At 43.6% G+C, this 16,985-nt stretch overlaps 1 protein-coding gene across 1 annotated transcript in view; it reads left to right on the forward strand.

The window, feature by feature from the left end:
* The window catches only part of RANBP3 (RAN binding protein 3), a 48,955-nt gene that overhangs the window by 7,133 nt on the left and 24,837 nt on the right, over positions 1-16,985 (forward strand). Inside the window, exons 2-3 of the mRNA XM_039382846.1 lie at positions 4,892-4,947; positions 15,370-15,648. Coding sequence (XP_039238780.1) covers positions 4,892-4,947; positions 15,370-15,648 — 335 coding nt within the window. The remainder of the gene's footprint in view (positions 1-4,891; positions 4,948-15,369; positions 15,649-16,985) is intronic.

A 16,985-nucleotide genomic window follows, 5' to 3' on the forward strand; every position in this document is an offset into this window, starting at 1 on the left:
CTCTCAATCCATTCCCTCTTCAGCCTGTGTTTGTGCTTGGGATTGCCCTGACCCAGACACAGGAGTTGCACTTGGCCTTGTAGAATTTTGTAAGGTTTGCATGGGCCCACCTGTCCAGCTTGTCCTGGTCCCTCTGGGTGCCCCATCCCTTCCCTCCAGTGCATCAACTGCACTACACAGCTTGATGTCATTGGCAAACTTCTTGTGGCTTCCCTCGATCCCACTGTCCATGTCACTGACAAAGATGTTAAACAGTGCTGGTCCCAAACTTGGTCTCCACTTGGGCATTGAGCTGTTGACCCCCACTCTGAGTGTGCCAGCCAGCCCATTCCTTATCCAGGGAGTGTTCCCTCTGCCAAACTCATGTCTCTTCAATTTAGAGACAAGGATCTCCTGTCAAATGTTGTGCACAAGTCCAGGTAGATGATGTCAGTCATCTTCCCTCATCCACCAACACTATCACCCAATCACAGAAGGCCGCCAAATTTGTCAGGTGTAAGTGAAGCCATGCTGGCTGTCAACAATCACCTCCTTATTTTCCATGTGCCTTAGCACAGTTTCCAGGAGGATCTGCTCCATGATCTTGCCAGGTCTTCCTTTTTTCCCCTTTTCAAAAAGGGAGATTATATTTCCCCTTTTATAGTCAGTGGGAATTTTACCAGATGGCCGTGACATCTCGGTGAATGAAGATTGGCTTAACCACTTCTTCTGCCAGTTCCCTCAGGACCCCCAGATGCATGTCCTCAGGTTCCATGGTCTTGTGCACCTTCAGGTTCCTTAGATGGTCTCAAACCTGTTCTCCTATAGCAGGTGGCCCTTCATTCTGCCAGTCCCTGCCTTTGCCTTCTGTAACTCAGGCAGTGCATCTGGAGCACTTGTTGGTGAAGAGTCAAAAACGTCATTGAGTCCCTCAGCCTTCTCCATATCCCCAGTAACCAGGTCTCCTATTTCCTGCCAGAGAGGGCCCACATTTTCCTAAGCCTTTCCCTTATCACCAGTGTACCTACAGAAGCTTTTCTTGTTGCCCTTGGTCCCTTAGATTTTTTTCAGTAGTGGGTCATTCCATGATGCAGGGGAGGTCTAACATCTCACGGCTGCTGGAGGTGCACCTGCTGCTGTGCTTGTGTTGACATGAATGGATGTTTGTCCAGCTGTGGGAAATAGGGTTGATATGGGAGAGTTTGCTACAGCTACTAATGCTCACGTATCTAAGTTAAAAATCTCACATTAAATAGTGTATATGAGTTGATGATATCTCTGCCTGAGCCATTGAGGTGGTATTTTCTGTTTCTGCATTTTTGGTTTCAAAGGCTTGTGAGGGAAGCTGAGGAGGTTTAACAGTACACATGTTTTTCTGACAGCACATAGGGCATTTATTGATAATGACTTGATAGTAAAATATGTTAAAGACATTTAGCCCGTGAAAACCAGCTCTCGAGGTTTTTGTAGTTACTCAAGCAGGGTGAAATATCTGTGACTTGGGAATAAACAGCAGGAAGGAGTTCTGTGGATTCAGTTGGTTTTCAGACTGATTTGACAGCCTACCACCATTCAGGTTTGTATGAGTTCCAGATATTGGGATTGGAGATGTACTGCCTCTGGCATTAATTACTGAAGGTTTGCTTTCCTTCTTACGTGCTTGGACTTTCTCAGAGCACCTTTACTGAGACTGACTTGGTTAGAAAATTGACATTTTTTCTCCAGATCCTTGTTTTGCCATGTTTCTGTCTGCTTGTCTGGAGAAAAACGAAATCTGTTCCTCAGTTTTTAAGAACTGTGTGTTCTTACTGTTCATCTCTTGAGTGAAGGAGAAGATCTCATGTTCTCTTACATGTATTATACCTGAAGTTTGAAGGCTGGGGTTTTTTCCTTCCTTTGTCATGCTTGATTTTAAGTTGGTGGACCTGGCAGATCTGTTTTTACTGTACCTCATCCTTCAGACAACTTGATGGAATGGAAGCACACTGAAAGAAAATGTGACTGTCTGCCCCTGAGGTTGGCTAGCACAAACAACAATTCTTTTTGTGTTTTGGAGTGGCACTTAAGGGGAAAAACTGAAGAACTATTGAACATCTGCATTTCTGATCTACAAAAATAAAACCTCTCTTCAGTCAACAGGGGAACACAGCATGCATAGGTCCTTTTGTAGGAAAAACATTGAGTGCTAGAGAGCTCTACATAAATGCATTTAAAAAAATGTAACTAGGAATCAAGAACCAAAAGCTGAAGCAGGACATTTCAATGGAAAATTTGGCACTAGTGTATTTTACCGAGTGAGGTAATGGATAATTCAGGGCAATAATACTTGGCTTTTAATGCCTTCAATGAAAATGTTTCCCCAAAACTTAAATAAGGCTCAGAAAAATGTGCTGTGTTTAATGAAGGTGGTCAGATTAGACAATCTCACCTTGAGCTGGAATTAGGAATTATGTCACTCAGTGACATAGGGAACAAGTTGAAATAAGTGCCTGAGTAAGCTCTGGTGTAGTTGATAGCTGTGAGTGCCTGCTGTCCATTCCTGATGGATGCCATCCTGTTGGTTGGGCTCACAGTCAGCAGGAGTGAGAGTGAGATTCCTGGAGCTTGGGTGCTGCAGGATTGTTCCTTCAGTGGACAGAGACTCTCAAACGTTGCACAAGTGTTCCCTTTTCCAGCTTGACTAACATGCCTGGCCATAGTTTGCTTTACTAGATGCTTTTTCCAGTCTCATTTGTTGTAGCTGGACACAGTCTCAAACATTTGGTGTTTTTCACTCTGTTTTATTCTTTGTTTTTGCATCTAATTTTTTTTTTCTGTGAGCTTTCTGCTGTTCCTGACATCCTCCTTCTTTTTTCCTGAACGCTCAGTTTTCAATCACCAGACTCCCATCTCCTATTTTTTTGTGTTCTTTGCATCAACTTCCAGTCTTTTGCCACCTGTCCCATGTTTCCTCTGCTCTTTGCATTGTTGTTGGATCTGGTTTTCTTACTGTTTGCTTTCTTCTCTCTCAGTACTTCAATCCATTATTAAACATTAGACAGACAAGTGGGTTTTTTGTTCAGTTCTCCTCGGTACCAATGGAATTTGGTGCAGGAGTCTCTTGTAAGGTGTGCATGACACAATCAGGTGCCACATTCTGGCAGATCTCTGGTTTGGCAGAGGGCAGTGCTGCAGCTCCAGCACTAATGAGGACTAAACATCAGCTCAGGGTATAAAGAAAGGAGTGAAACTGTGAAGTCAAGGGTTAAAAGCTCAGCCCTTGCCTGGGTGGAACCTCCCACAAGCAGGTTATAGTGAGGTCAAGGGGATCACAAGTGATCCCTGGTTTGTTTGGACACAGCCTGGTTTTTGGGACAGGTATCAAAGTTAAGGGTCTCTTGATGACCTTTGTTAGTTGATAGATTGTTTTTCGCTTTTGGGCTGCGTTGCTTTTATTAATGAGCATTTTTAAGATTCAGCAGTACTTGATGGAGAGAAGAACTTAAAAAATAAAGGGGAAAAAGGAGCAAAATTATGTAGTAGGGAGCCTAATTTCTTGATCAGTTCTACCTTTTGTAGAACAAGTTATGCCAGTCTTACAAGATCAGTCTCGGAGTGTTTTTGCTGGATATCCCTCTGACTTAGATCCACAGAAGAGTAGAAAGATGCTCTTCCACCCTCCCAAATAAATGCACAGTTCTTGTAATACTTTTCATAATTCTATGTGTATATCAGCTAAAATTTCACTTTTTCAGCCAAACTGATCTAGCAGCTATCAGTTCCCAAATGGACAATCTCATCCCCTTTTCCTTATATGCTGATCCAAGTGTTTTACTGATGCTGCAGCTGATTTATGGAGGATTTTACGATACTGTCCTATTTTTAGGTGCAAGGTAATACTTCTTGATGGCTTTATATTTCTTTTTTTATGGTAGCCTTTCAAGTTCTGAAAGCTCTAAAAATTTTAATTTTCTTCAATGTCTACGTTCGTTTCTAAGACTGGATAATTGCAAAAGTAGAACTTTTGCAAAGAAATCAGCCAAAGTCCATCTCTCCCTAAATCCCACTGTTTCACTGCAGTATTGTACCCATCTTTAGCCCTAAAAGCAGGAGGGTTGCTGACTGCAGTGTGTGTGCACATACAACTCATGCACAAGGTGCATCAGTTTGTTAAACTGCTGGGAAAGCTCCCCTCTGCTTTATCCCACACTCCCCCTGTGTGTGTATCCTTTGGTTCTTGGGGACATTGAGGTAGTTGTGAGATCATGAAGGACAGTGGAAACATAACACTCATTCTAGAAATTAATTCTGTTCTTGCAGACTAAATGCCGATGTGCTTATTTAGAAAATAGTGTCCTGCTAATACTTGATTCAGAGCTTTAAGTAGAAAGCAGATGTGCCCTTAAATTATGCAGAAAAGAGTGGTCCCTCTGTAATAATATGCATGGAATATCTGGTTTTAGACCTGCAAATGTTGATTTAAGTCCTCTCTAAACCTTTCAATGATAATGAAATACAAGTGTAATCAAGTGTCAGTTAGGTGACCTTTAAGGAAGGGGTATGTGGAGGTGTACAGCAAACTCCCTTTTCATTCATGTGGGATGATGGGGAAGGAAAAACATGTGTTCAGCTGGTGAACTACTGCAGCAAAGGGTCTGTTCCTCCTGAGGCACTGAAGTACAGTACAAGTACTAGTTGGAAAGACATCTGGAGGGGAAAGACAAACAGTTTTCAGATATTGATTGTGTTGTTCTCCTTAAAACACTCCTTTTTCCTTATATGTTACCAGGAACTGGTGGAAACAATATGTGTAACTGAGATTTAACTGGTTTAAGGTTTCACTGTTGGTAAAGGCATCACAGAACTTAACATTTTCATATTAGTTACTAATGAATGTGGTTGGAAAAAACCCCAATGATTTCTCTTTTTACAGAAAAACCTGCCATTGCTCCACCTGTCTTTGTATTTCAGAAGGATAAAGCACAGAAGGTAAGGAGATGTTGATATGGTTTTTTATCTGTTTTGTTCTTGGCCTTGACTCCTTCCATGGTGATCAGCCCTTTGTCTGTGAAGTTGTGAAGTTGAAGATGGATAATAGAGCATTAACATTATTAAGGGACATGGGGCAAGGAGGTGCTGAAAGGCTAAAAGTGGGAAGATGTGTGATGGTAGCACAGTACAGGTAGCTCCTCAGACAGAAAATGGACCAGTCTGGGAGAAAAAGTATCTGTGAAGGTGTATCTTGAACCTCTGGCAAAGGAACACTGACAGTTGAGTTGCATGAGAAATCTATAAAGTTCCTTTATCTGATAATCATGTTAAGACAAAGCAAACTGGTCTAGATTATCGTTTTTCACCTCAGCACATTTAAATGTCTCTCATATCTTTGGTTAGCAAGCTGTAAAGTGTTAGTTACCTTGGGAAATGGCAATCCTGTTCCCTCATCTCGATATACTAAGGTATTTAATTCTTCCTGGTTAATAGTAAAAGCTATTAAGATTTGGGGGGGGAGAAAAAATCAAGGTTACCATTGTTTCACTTGAAGGTGGTGGGAACCCAGAGAAGTGTAATTGTGTACACACGATGCACGTTCTGTTGGATCACTGGATTGTTATGTTATCTGTGCAGTCAGAAAATGTTTGAATTGAAATACTCAACCATTTTTCAGTTGATAGCTTTTCTTTGGTTTGGAACAAGTGCCAGAGTTCAGCTTTCTCACAGGTTCAGTAGGCATATTCATCATCAGAGCTTGAAATCTTTTCTCAGCTTGGGAAGGATTTAAATCTGCTCTCCTAATATTAGCTAATCAAATAAAATCTACCTGAGAGTAAGTACTTTGAGATGTCCTTTCAGTTAGATTTTTTTACAGCGATTGTTTGCATGTGCTTTGGAGTGAAGGGAGTGCTGGTGTTTGCACTCTCCATTTGGATCACACTGACTTTTAGGAAACAGCTCCAGTTACCCACTGTTGCTTAGACTGTTGCTGAAGTCCCTTCTGAGGTGCATCATGGTGAGTGTTCTCCCCAGGTGTCCTTTACCCTGGTCAGTCTGGAAGCAGTGGTCATAGCAGTGTGCAACTCAGGCACAGTGATGTGGTCCTGTGTCCTTTTTTGTTGCCCTGGTCCTTACATGCCAAGATGACAGTTCTTGTGCTCTCAAGTTCCTTCACGTTGTACCTTTGGTTCTGCACAGAGTGACACCTCCAGGGCCTGCACAGTCCATGCCTTAGGCTGTGCAAGCTGCTGCATTAAGCTGTGAGACAGATCTGTTGTACTCTGATAGATCTCAAGAAAATATTTATAAAAAAATATATTAGTTAAAGGCTTAATGTATTTTTTGGACTGGCAGAGAGGGTCCAGGGAGAGAGAGATCTCTGTCTTCCCAGCTGCTGAGAATTCTGAGCACTGTGGTGCTGCTGAGCCAGTAGCTGTGTTCAGGACAACCTGTGCCCAGGCACAGCCAGAGCTGTGGGGTGAAGGGGCTGTGTGTGTCCAGCCCTGGGGGTTCCCAAGCACCTTGAAGGTTACAGGGGTTAGAGAGGAGTTAGAAATTAATCTAAATGCCAGGTGGTGGTGGTGCTATCAAGGGGGCAAGCCGTGGTCACTCTGGACAGGGAATAAGGTCTAGATTGGCTGGGGAATAAGGCTTGTTCCTTGAAGCAGGTCAGGAAGAGTCTGGCATCTGTCAGTTAGTTGCCAGTTTTCAAAGTAGTAACAGGCATAAATGCTCATGTTAAAGTGTGTATTGTATGGAGATGTAGGATTTTCTTAAAGGGGAAGGGAGAGTGATTAATAATTTTAGTAGCTTCTGTTGTGTGTATTTGACACTGGAGAGAAGGAGTGGTAGAAGCATCAGTGCTGTGCTTCTTGCAGTTTGATTAAATAAAGCTTGTGCCAGTAGCTGGTTTTTGGTGTATGGATACAATAGTTAGAACACAGTTCTGTGAGCCAAAAGTAACAACCACTTAATCTATACTGTATATATCAGAACCTAGCATTCAGGCCAGCTTTGATCAACTTAATCAAGGAAAGGTGCCTCAGGTTACACACAGGTTGAGACCTTTCACTGTATTTTCAGAAGGACATAATACCTAAATGTTCCCATTAACAGTTAACTCCATTAGTATTTCTGTAAAAGGTGCCTGATTAAGTGCATTGCCTGCCACAACAGACTATCCTTATTAAAGTTAACAAGGAAATTCTTTGAACAAAGGACTTTTTCCTAGAGCAATGTTTTGAAGAAAATGCCAAAGTAACTTCAAAATAATCATCAAACAGCACGCTTCTTGAATATGTAATTTCTCAATGTAAATTGCAGTTTTAATTTAGTCTGTCAAGTCACTTTTTTTCTGTTAGCAGAAGTGTTCATGGAGGCTTTTCAGTGCTGACACAGCAGTGTGACAGTCCTCACTGGGGGTGAGGAAAAGCATTGCATTGTGTGTTCAGTTGTATGTGTGTATTCAGGATGATGGTTGCTAAGATGTTTGCCTAGTGCTCTTCCACAGGAACCAGGACATCCTGAGCAGAATTATTTTTTTGCAGAGTCTACAGACTCTCTCAGTATTACAGCTGACTTGATATAATTCAGTGGTCTTTCTACCTTTTCTGAAACTAAGTGTCTACTATTAAGTTAAACAACATTATTTTTCTAGAAATCTCTACTTAAGTTTGTACTTGTAAGGTGTCACATATTTGAGTCACACCAACCCAGTGGAACACTCCAGGTCTGGGGCAGAGTGGCTGGAAAACTGTGCAACAGAGAAAGACTTGAGGGTGCTGGTCAACAGTGGCTGAACATGAGCCCAGGTGGCCAAGAAGGCCACTGGCACCTGGCTTGTACCAACAACAGTGTGTCCAGCAGGGCCAGGGCAGTGACTGTCCCCCTGTGCTGGCACTGCTGAGGCACCACCTCAAAACCTGGGGTCAGTTTTTGGCCTCTCATGACAAGACTTTGCGGGGCTGGAGGGTGTCCAGAGAAGGGAACAGAGCTGGGGAAGGGTCTGGAGCAGCAGGAGTGCAGCCAGGTGGGGGTCAGGCTCTGCTCCCAGAGGAAGGGGCAGGACCAGAGGAAATGATCTCTAGTTGTGTCGGGGTGGTTTAAGTTGGATATTAGGAAATGTTTCTTCACCAAAAGATTGTACAGCCCTGGCTCAGACTGCCCTCCCATTCCTGGAGGGATTTAAAAGCCATGTGGATGTGGTGCTTGGGGGCATGGTTAGTGGTGGCCTTGGCAGTGTTGGGTTGATGCTTGGACTTGATGATCTCAGAGATGTTTTCCAGCTGGAATGATTCTATAGTTCTATGATCTATTTCTCTTTTAGAAGTTGGAAAATACTCAGCGTGTTGTAGGACAAAGTTCATACTAGTCTGGAAACTAATTTTATAACTTGTCTTCCAGCGAAGGTTTTATACATTTTAATAGAACTTTAATAGAACTGCAGTTTGTCTTGTTGATTTAGATGGGACAAAAAATGCATGGTGTTCATAATGCTGCCTCTAAATTTTTTGTTCAGTAAGGAGGTTTGAGTTGTTTTCTTTTGCAGTTAAAGCCAGGATTAGTCTCTCTGTTGTCATTTTCATTATAGATATCACTTAATGGTGGATGTCAAGTTGGCTGTTTCCACATTTGAGTGAGTCTCCATTTTTGTGATTTTCGTATCTCCTTAACACGCTGAGAACTATTTTTACAATGTGTGAAATAGAGATAGTCTCACAGATATCTGAGTGTTAGCACTGCTGTTCCTATTTCTGACAGGCAGAGTTTCTAATGCTGATGCTGGTTGGAAAATTGCATCAGCTTAGGAGGACTCAAACTGTTAAGATCTGAAAACAACATAAAGTCTGAATGTCGCTGTGTTAGGCATAGAGTATTTCTGTTATTCCATTATCCCAATAACTCACGAGCTATGCTGTGCTTTGCATAGCACTTTTTGAATTAAATATTTCAGTTGATGGATACAGCTTATTCTGTGATGAATGTTAGACACTTGTTTGATTTGTGTTTCTGCTCTGAAACTAATTTTAGTTTTGCCATAAAACCATTTCATGACAAATTTCTGGCCATAGGTTGCTTGAAGTTATTTTCTGAAGTTAACTTTTAACATGCATTTCTGAGGTGAAAGCATTCTGGGTTTTTGGATTTACACATTTTTTAGCAGGTCTAATAGCTCAAACAGATTTAACACAGTAGTGTTGTAAAGAAACACTTTGTCCAAAAATGCTTTTGTAATAATGTCCTTTGTTCTGCAAGTGTGAGCTGTGGTGATCTTCTGGTCATTACTGATTCTCATCATGTTAGGATCATCATGACCTCCCTAGTCTCAAGTACATCAAAAGGTAGATATGCAACTGTGATTTAAAAAATTTTTGTGCTTGGAAACAAGCCATTGTCTGTGGTGTAGCTTGCACCTTGTCCTCTTCCCTTTGCCAGCCTGGGTTGGGATAATGGTAGAATATAGAAAAGAACACTTTAAATGAAAAAGAACAGCTTGTTTTATGACTAGTTTTGGTCAGTGTACTGCTTTCTGTAGGTGAATTGATAGTGCTGAGCTTTTAAGGACGACCCTGAAGGAAGATAAGTTACCTGATGCTTGGGTCATGTTCCATTCTGAAGTGGTGCAAAGAGTTCAAGGGGTAACTGGCATCTGGGTGCTAAAGGTAAAGGTTCTGGAGTGAATAAGGGTTTATGTTGGTAAGTTGTTCTAGCTGTCATCACAGCCTGAACTGTGGAGTTTTAAAAGTAGGTGTGGAGTTGTAAAAGTGATTTAGGTGATGAGAAAGATGGCATTTGCAGGTAGTCTGGAGAGCAAAACCACGAGTTAAAAAAGTAAATTAAGATGATGTGTAAAGTAGGGATTAGTTGAAGTCTTGGTTTGATGTGGTATTATTTGGAAGTGCTTGATTTTGGTGGTTTGAGGAGGTCAATGACTAGAAAGTACTGGTCATGCTGTAGGCACGACTTGTAGGTTTAGGATGGTGGCAGAGAGAGAACTATGGATGAAGAAACTTGTGTGTGGAGAGACAAAACATTCCCTTGGCCAGGCTCTCTCAGCATCCTTTGCACAGCTGCCAGGAGACTTGGTTAGGGACACCTAATTGAACAATGTTGTGAGTCAACAGCATACTTAAGGAGTTAAAATTGATGCCTGAGAGTTCATAATTGTGAATACATTGCTGCTCTTGAAATAATGGTCATGAACATATCTGGAGAGACAGTTGTGCAAGGTGAAACTGGGAGGAATATAGAGGTTGATAATGTCAGAGGCAGTTGAGGATACCAGCCAGAGGTCTTTGGCTCTGAGCAGGTCAAAAGTGTGAAAAGATATACTGAGAGTAGTCTTTTTAGGCCATTGGATAGGCCAGGGTGAGGAAAATGAGGGAAGGAGTTGCAAATAGCACAACTTAGAAATGGAAGGAGAAGCTGATCCAAGAGTTCTTATGCCAGTCTTTATTGAAAATGCATTTTATTTGCTTGCCTATATTTGGAGGTTGTAGCATCATATGAATCTTAGCTCTTAAGTATTCCTTCATGTCTCTCTTTATTTTCTGCAAGGCAGAGAAAGCCAAATCTCTGAATAGACCTGAATGTATTTAGTCTGAGTGGATTATTTTTAGTTTTAATAACATAGATTTTGTTTGATCTGGCTGAGCAAGGTGAGTTTGTGTTGATGGCTTCCTAACATTATTCATCTCTCTCTGTTGATCTTTGCCTTAGTCTTTAGGAGACAGGATCAGATTTTTGCCAAGTTATCCCTAGAGCTGTACTTTATAAGGAGTGTTTCCTATAGAGAAGAGGAGGCTCCAGGAAGGACACACATCTCAGACAAAACATTACAGCAAGAATGAAGAGAGTGAATGTTCACCAGGTACAAAGAACTTCAAACAAGAACTTAGATCAGAATTCATGAAGTTAGGAGATTAGGAAACCCTTTCAATAGCATGTGTGACTGAAGACTAAAATTAATTTTAGGAGTTTGCAATTTCCCATGAATATACTTTCTTGAGAACAGCTTAATGAACTTCTGCCTGGAGTAGTTCTGTTTTGACAAATCCATGAGTCCTTTGTTGATTTTGTCTTCCATGACTTAAACCAACTAAACACTCTTAAATAGCATTCACAAAATTCTGAAACTTGCAATAGTTTTTTATTAATTTGATATATTTTTTTCTAATATAATTTTATGTATTGACTTGGCCATGAAATCTCATCTTGGCTTCAGATTTTCCGGTGTAAAAGTGATGATTGGCAATAATTGTTATTTCTGGTTTGTTTCTTTTGTGGGTCTTGAAGCATATATTCCAGCCTTGCTCAGGATAGGAATCAGAGTTATGTTTATTTTACTTTTTAAAATAGTTGTCACTAATTACTGTTATTAAAATCTGTTGGATGTTTAGCCCACTTTTAGGTGTTCTAAACTGATATAAATTACTTGCAAAATAATTTGTCATTTCCACTTTTAAGTGTGTAGCACAAGTGTGTGTTGGATGTTCTCACCTCTTCTTGCATTATTAGCAATTTTCTGATCTGTAGCTAAAACTCAGGGTAAATTTCTGGTAAGGCTCTTTTTTTTTTCCTTTTTTTTTTTCCTCTTTCTTCTAATTTCTCCAGTTGCTTGCTGAATGTGTGTGTTGAGCTACTGGGATCCATGGCACCTTCTGACAGGAAGTTTAGCAGGATGGACTTCTTGTCCCCTTTAGTTTTGGACGGGACTTCTTTTGAACCTGTAATAGCAAAGTTTAACAAGATCCTTCCAGCTCTTGCTCTGTGGCAGTCACTGCATTGGCACCTTACATGCCACTTAAGATTTCACAGTTATATGCCTGCTCCTTTTTACTCCAAATTCTGTGTATTATGGCTGAAGAATAATAAGGTTTTTAGCTATTTTTATGTGGAAACACTTCCACAGCCTCTCTCTAGGCATTATTTTGCCTCTTATGAGCACTGAATATTTTGGTGATCTCCAGCCTCAGTCTGGCTGTCTGCAGTTTCCTAATCATTCCCTGCTGCCTCCAGACCCCTGGTGATGGTTGGCTCATCCTGAGGATCATTCTGCCTACTGACAAGGAGCAGAATTCATTCCCATCCCTGTCAAATCCTTGGATTCATCCCCATTTCCCAGTACCCTTCTCGTTACAGCTTTTCAGCACTGTGGCTTTTAGGGTGCCCCAACCCTGCTCGGGTTCTTCACAGGCTGTTAATGGCAGGGTTGTCTCAATGGCTGTGCCAGCTGGGCAGGGTGTGGGGGTGTCAGTGCTGCAGGGCAGGGTGTGGGGGGTGTCAGTGCTGCAGGAACAGGGTGTGGGGGGTGTCAGTGCTGCAGTGGGCAGGCTCTGTCCCTGGGGAGCTGGGCAGGGTATGGGGTGTCAGTGCTGCAGGGACAGGGTGAGGGGGATGTCAGTGCTGCAGGGACAGGGTGAGGGGGGTGTCAGTGCTGCAGTGGGCAGGCTCTGAGGGGGTTGGGTCAGTGGGCAGTGATGGACAGGGTGAGGGGGGTCAGTGCTGTGGCAAGTGCTGCAGGGACAGGGTAGGGGTGGTCAGTGCTGCAGGGGGGGTGAGGGGGTGTCAGTGCTGCAGGGACAGGGGGGTGTCAGTGCTGCAGGGGCAGGGTATGGGGGTGTCAGTGTGCAGTGGGCAGGGCTGCAGTGGGGGTGTCAGTGCTGCAGGGGCAGGGTGAGGGGTGTCAGTGCTGCAGGGGCACCCAGGGAGCTGGGCAGGGTGTGGGGGGTGTCTGTGCTGCAGGGACAGGGTGTGGGGGGTGTCAGTGCTGCAGGGACAAGCTCTGGCCCTGGGGAGCTGGGCATGGTATGGGGGGTGTCAGTGCTGCAGGGACAGGGTGAGGGGGGGTGTCAGTGCTGCAGGGACAGGGTGAGGGGGTGTCAGTGCTGCAGGGACAGGGTGAGGGGGTGTCAGTGCTGCAGGGACAGGGTGAGGGGGGTGTCAGTGCTGCAGGGGCAGGGGGGTGTCAGTATGGGGGTGTCAGGGGCAGGGTGAGGGGTGTCAGTGCTGGCAGGCTCTGTCCCTGGGGAGCTGGGCAGGGTGTGGGGGGTGTCAGTGCTGCAGGGACAGGGTATGGGGGTGTCAGTAGTGCAGTGGGCAGGGTATGGGGGTGTCAGTGCTGCAGGGGCAGGGTGAGGGGTGTCAGTGCTGCAGGGACAGGGTGTGGGGGGTGTCAGTGCTGCAGGGACAGGGTGAGGGGGGTGTCAGTGCTGCAGGGACAGGGTGAGGGGGGTGTCAGTGCTGCAGGGGCTCTAGGGATGGGCAGGGTATGGGGGGTGTCAGTGCTGCAGGGACAGGGTGAGGGGGGTGTCAGTGCTGCAGGAACAGGGTGAGGGGGGTGTCAGTGCTGCAGGAACAGGGTGAGGGGGGTGTCAGTGCTGCAATGAGCAGCTCTTGGCCCAGGAGCCGAGTGCACGTGGTTCTGCTGCGGCTCGATGGACCCCCAAGCCTAACACTTGCTGAGTCTGGTAACTAGTGACAAAGTGATGGAGGTTTAAATGTTAAAACCATTGTAGATGTTTCCAGAAAACTAGAAACCTGCCTGACTTGCTCCCTGGCAGAGGCTGGCTCTGCTCGGGCAAGGTGAGCGGCCTTGGGCCTGCAGGTGACCAGAGGAGGCTGGGCAGGATTGAGGAGCTGTGGGAGGAAGGGCCGTGTTGTGAGATACACAGGGACAATTTGGGATAGCAGAGAGAGAACCAAAGGACACGTGGGTTTTAAGCCATGAGAAATACCAGCTCTTCAGTGCCGCTGCTTTATAATTGCTTTTGTGGTGAGTGTGATGCTGGTAACTTGTGACTTAATTCTTGTGCTTTTTTTTATGGCTGTCTCCCCTTGAAGGGGAAGAAGACAGTTTGAGTGGCCTGTGGAGTGCCCTTGACCTCAACAATGAGGCTTTGATTCAAAAGGGATTAGGAGTAATGGGTTTTAAGCATCAAGTGGAAAACTGAGGTGTTTACTTATTGTCTTTCTCTGTGACTAACATACCTATGTTGTAAGTGCTGGGGCCAGCTCCAGGTAGCCTTTTCCTGCTCTTCTCCCCAGCAAAAGAGGTAAGGAAGGTTGTTAGAGTGCTAGACTTGATTAAATTTTTGGTGACAAACTAAATGTTTCTTTAACTCTTCTCATTCTGTGGGGTTTTAAGTTAATGTTTGGATCTGTTAGTAACAACTAAATATTAAATCCAGAAAATTTTGGCAGTACAAAAGCCCAGCATCCCCAACTTTTACCTGACATAGTATTACCCCAGTGAATATATTTCGACTATTTTCATCCTTAATTGTAGTAATTTCTTGCAAGATAAAATTTTATGTATTGCAGGCTTTTAGTAGTTGTTTCTGTTATGAGAACAGGCCAAATCTTACTTGGAGAACTTGGGACCCTTAAGATGTAAACGCTGCTGTTTATTTTTGAGGCTTCTGTTTACTCTCTTGCATGGCTCTGGCATTTTTAATCTCTCTTTGTTCTACCAAGTGTTTTCTGTGAACAAGCCAAGGTTGTGTTCATCTCTGCCTTACTGCTTGATTCTTTAGATATTTTGTCATAAGACATTGGGAAGCTTGGCCCACACATCTCAGCTGGGAGCACATCCTTGGCTTGCATGTTATCCATGGACTATAATTTAGTCCTTAATCACAATACAGTTGTTTGGGCTCAAAGCCCATAAGTTTTTTACTCTTCAGATGTGTGCAGAATGTGGTAATGCTTGATTTTTGTTCTACAAGCGGGGATGTGCAGCATTAAATGATGTGAAGAAATGACAAGTCTGTGGCAGAAGTTCAGCAAATACCAAATTGCATTAGGGTGCACTAGTTATCCTGTCACCTCCCTCCTTGAAATAGATGTGCAGACTTCTTTATTTATGAAAGAAAGCATTGATGTTGCTTTTTGGATAATTCACCATCACGTGAATCTGAAAGGATCACCTGTCTTGTGTGAATGTTAAAATCGTTTCTGTGGAGAGTTTTGTAACCAACCTCACCTCCCTGAAACGTGAGCTGAAGAAGCAGCGAAGGACAGTTATTTACAGTAATTGTCTATTTAATTTTTATGTCTGAATCTGGGGGTAAAAGCTATCAGCTGTCTTTAAGTGTTCAAGAGAAGGAGTTAAACTCCAGCAGCCCTGTGGCTGGCAAAATGTTCTTTGCCGGGGACACAGATGATTTTGGCTAACTTTCAAAAAAGTGCATTTGCTCCACGTGATGCTTTCTGTGGGGAGGGGAGGCTGATTCAGTCAGCAGGTTGTTTACATAGTTCCTGGGTATTTTAATTGGTGCCTCAGCAGCGAGCAGCTCCTTCTGCCATACTGTGAGAACAGCGGAATTCAAAAAGGGGTTAGCAGATGCTCTCAGTAGGACAACTGCTCTCTCCTGTCGCAGCCTTGCACTGAAGGGACGTTGTCTTTTCTGCTCACAGTCCCCTGCAGAGCAAAAAGCTTTGTCGGATTCAGGCGAGGACCCCCAGGGAGAGGTTGAGCCCCTCCACCATGGTGTGGGTCATACAGAACCAGCTGGTGAGCGCGACTCTGAGCACCCTGCTCCCACTGTGGCCTCAGTCAGTGCTGCCCTGAGTCCCGCTGCTGAAGCCCAGCTTGCTCCTATTCAACAAGAACTGGCAGGGGTAAGTGTCAACCTACCAAGTCCTTCTGCTGCTGAGGGGATTAGAGGAAAAAGTCCCTTCCACGCAGTGGAATCGGTGACTGTTCATTGTAGGCAGTGCAGCTCACTGTCTGTCTGGTTCTTTGATCTCAAGTGTTAGTCCTCTCTAAGTTCCAATTAGCAGAAATTAGATTTGTTTGGCTCTCACTAGCAATGTAACTCTAGAAGATGCCTCAAGTATTTTAAAATTTAGGGTGTAAACTGTGTGTTTGCTAAGGATGAGAGCACTTCTAAAAGAGTGAGAAAGTGCATCTGTATTTGTGGGATTTGCTTTAAGCAGTTAGAAGGGAGCTCTTTGTTCCATCTGAGCCATAATGCTGCAACTTGACAAAGCCAGCAGTTAATACTGTGTTTCCACTGGATATAAAAGGAGCTTGTCATGACAACCTGTAAGGTACTTAATAGATTAAAAGCACCAAGAATCACACTGAAGCAGAACTTTGAGTTTAAGTATTGGATGGGGGAGGAAGTCAGTACCTTGCGGTTGGAAAAGCTGTCAGAGCTCATAATTTAAGATTTTTCTACTGGTGGTGCAGCAAAATATTTTCTGGAAGATTAAATGACTAAATGGCTACTGCTGTAGAGTTTTTCAGAGCAATTTTAGGTGTTCCTAATCTTTCTGGTTGGTGGACTGTTCACTGTGACACCACATCCTAGGCATGTGCTCTTTGCTAGATCTTTGCCTGTTAAGGCTGCTCCACCCAATACCTGCACCCTTTTCTTGGCTAGTTGGTTTGGGTTTGTCTTTTTTTTAATCCAAAAATGGGCCATTTCCAGTAAACCCAGTGCTGAATGGATTGTCATGACAAGGTGCAAATAGCTGTAGGTTGGGCACATTTCCATGTTCAGACTGTTGCTTGATGACCTGGTGCAGAAATCCTTCTGTTTCAGATTCTTTGGTGAAGATGAAATGTTTCAAGGACTAAAATATAGCTGGTCAACGTAGTCACAGCCTTTTATCTCAGTTTTCTGTCATTTGAGATTGCAGTGTTACTAGAGCTGTCCAAGAGAACTGCATTAACCAGACTTTCAGGAAAACTGCAGCAAGTGGTTATCTTAGTCTTATTCTTAGCAGAAAATCTTACTCCAGTTAACCCAGTTCTGAAAGAAATTTAAAAACCAAAACTGCTGTTGGGGATCATCTGCAGGAATTCGTGGCAGTACAGAACAGCTGTCTCAGCATCCTTGAATTTGACTCCATTCAGTTAAATTTATGGAATTGTACAGTGCTCAGCAGGGGCATGTAACTGGCCTTCACATGCACTGGCAAGCACTCTTCCAATTATCCCAATCTCTTAGAGTGAAACCATCTCTTACCTTGAAATACAGAGAAGGTTGGCACATCTTCAGGGTGCTTGTACTGATTTGCTGGAG

The sequence above is a fragment of the Pipra filicauda genome, unplaced genomic scaffold (genome assembly GCF_003945595.2).
Source record: "Pipra filicauda isolate LSUMZ 115617 unplaced genomic scaffold, ASM394559v2 scaffold285_size1263560_pilon, whole genome shotgun sequence".
In the NCBI taxonomy this organism is placed as follows: Eukaryota; Metazoa; Chordata; class Aves; order Passeriformes; family Pipridae; genus Pipra; species Pipra filicauda.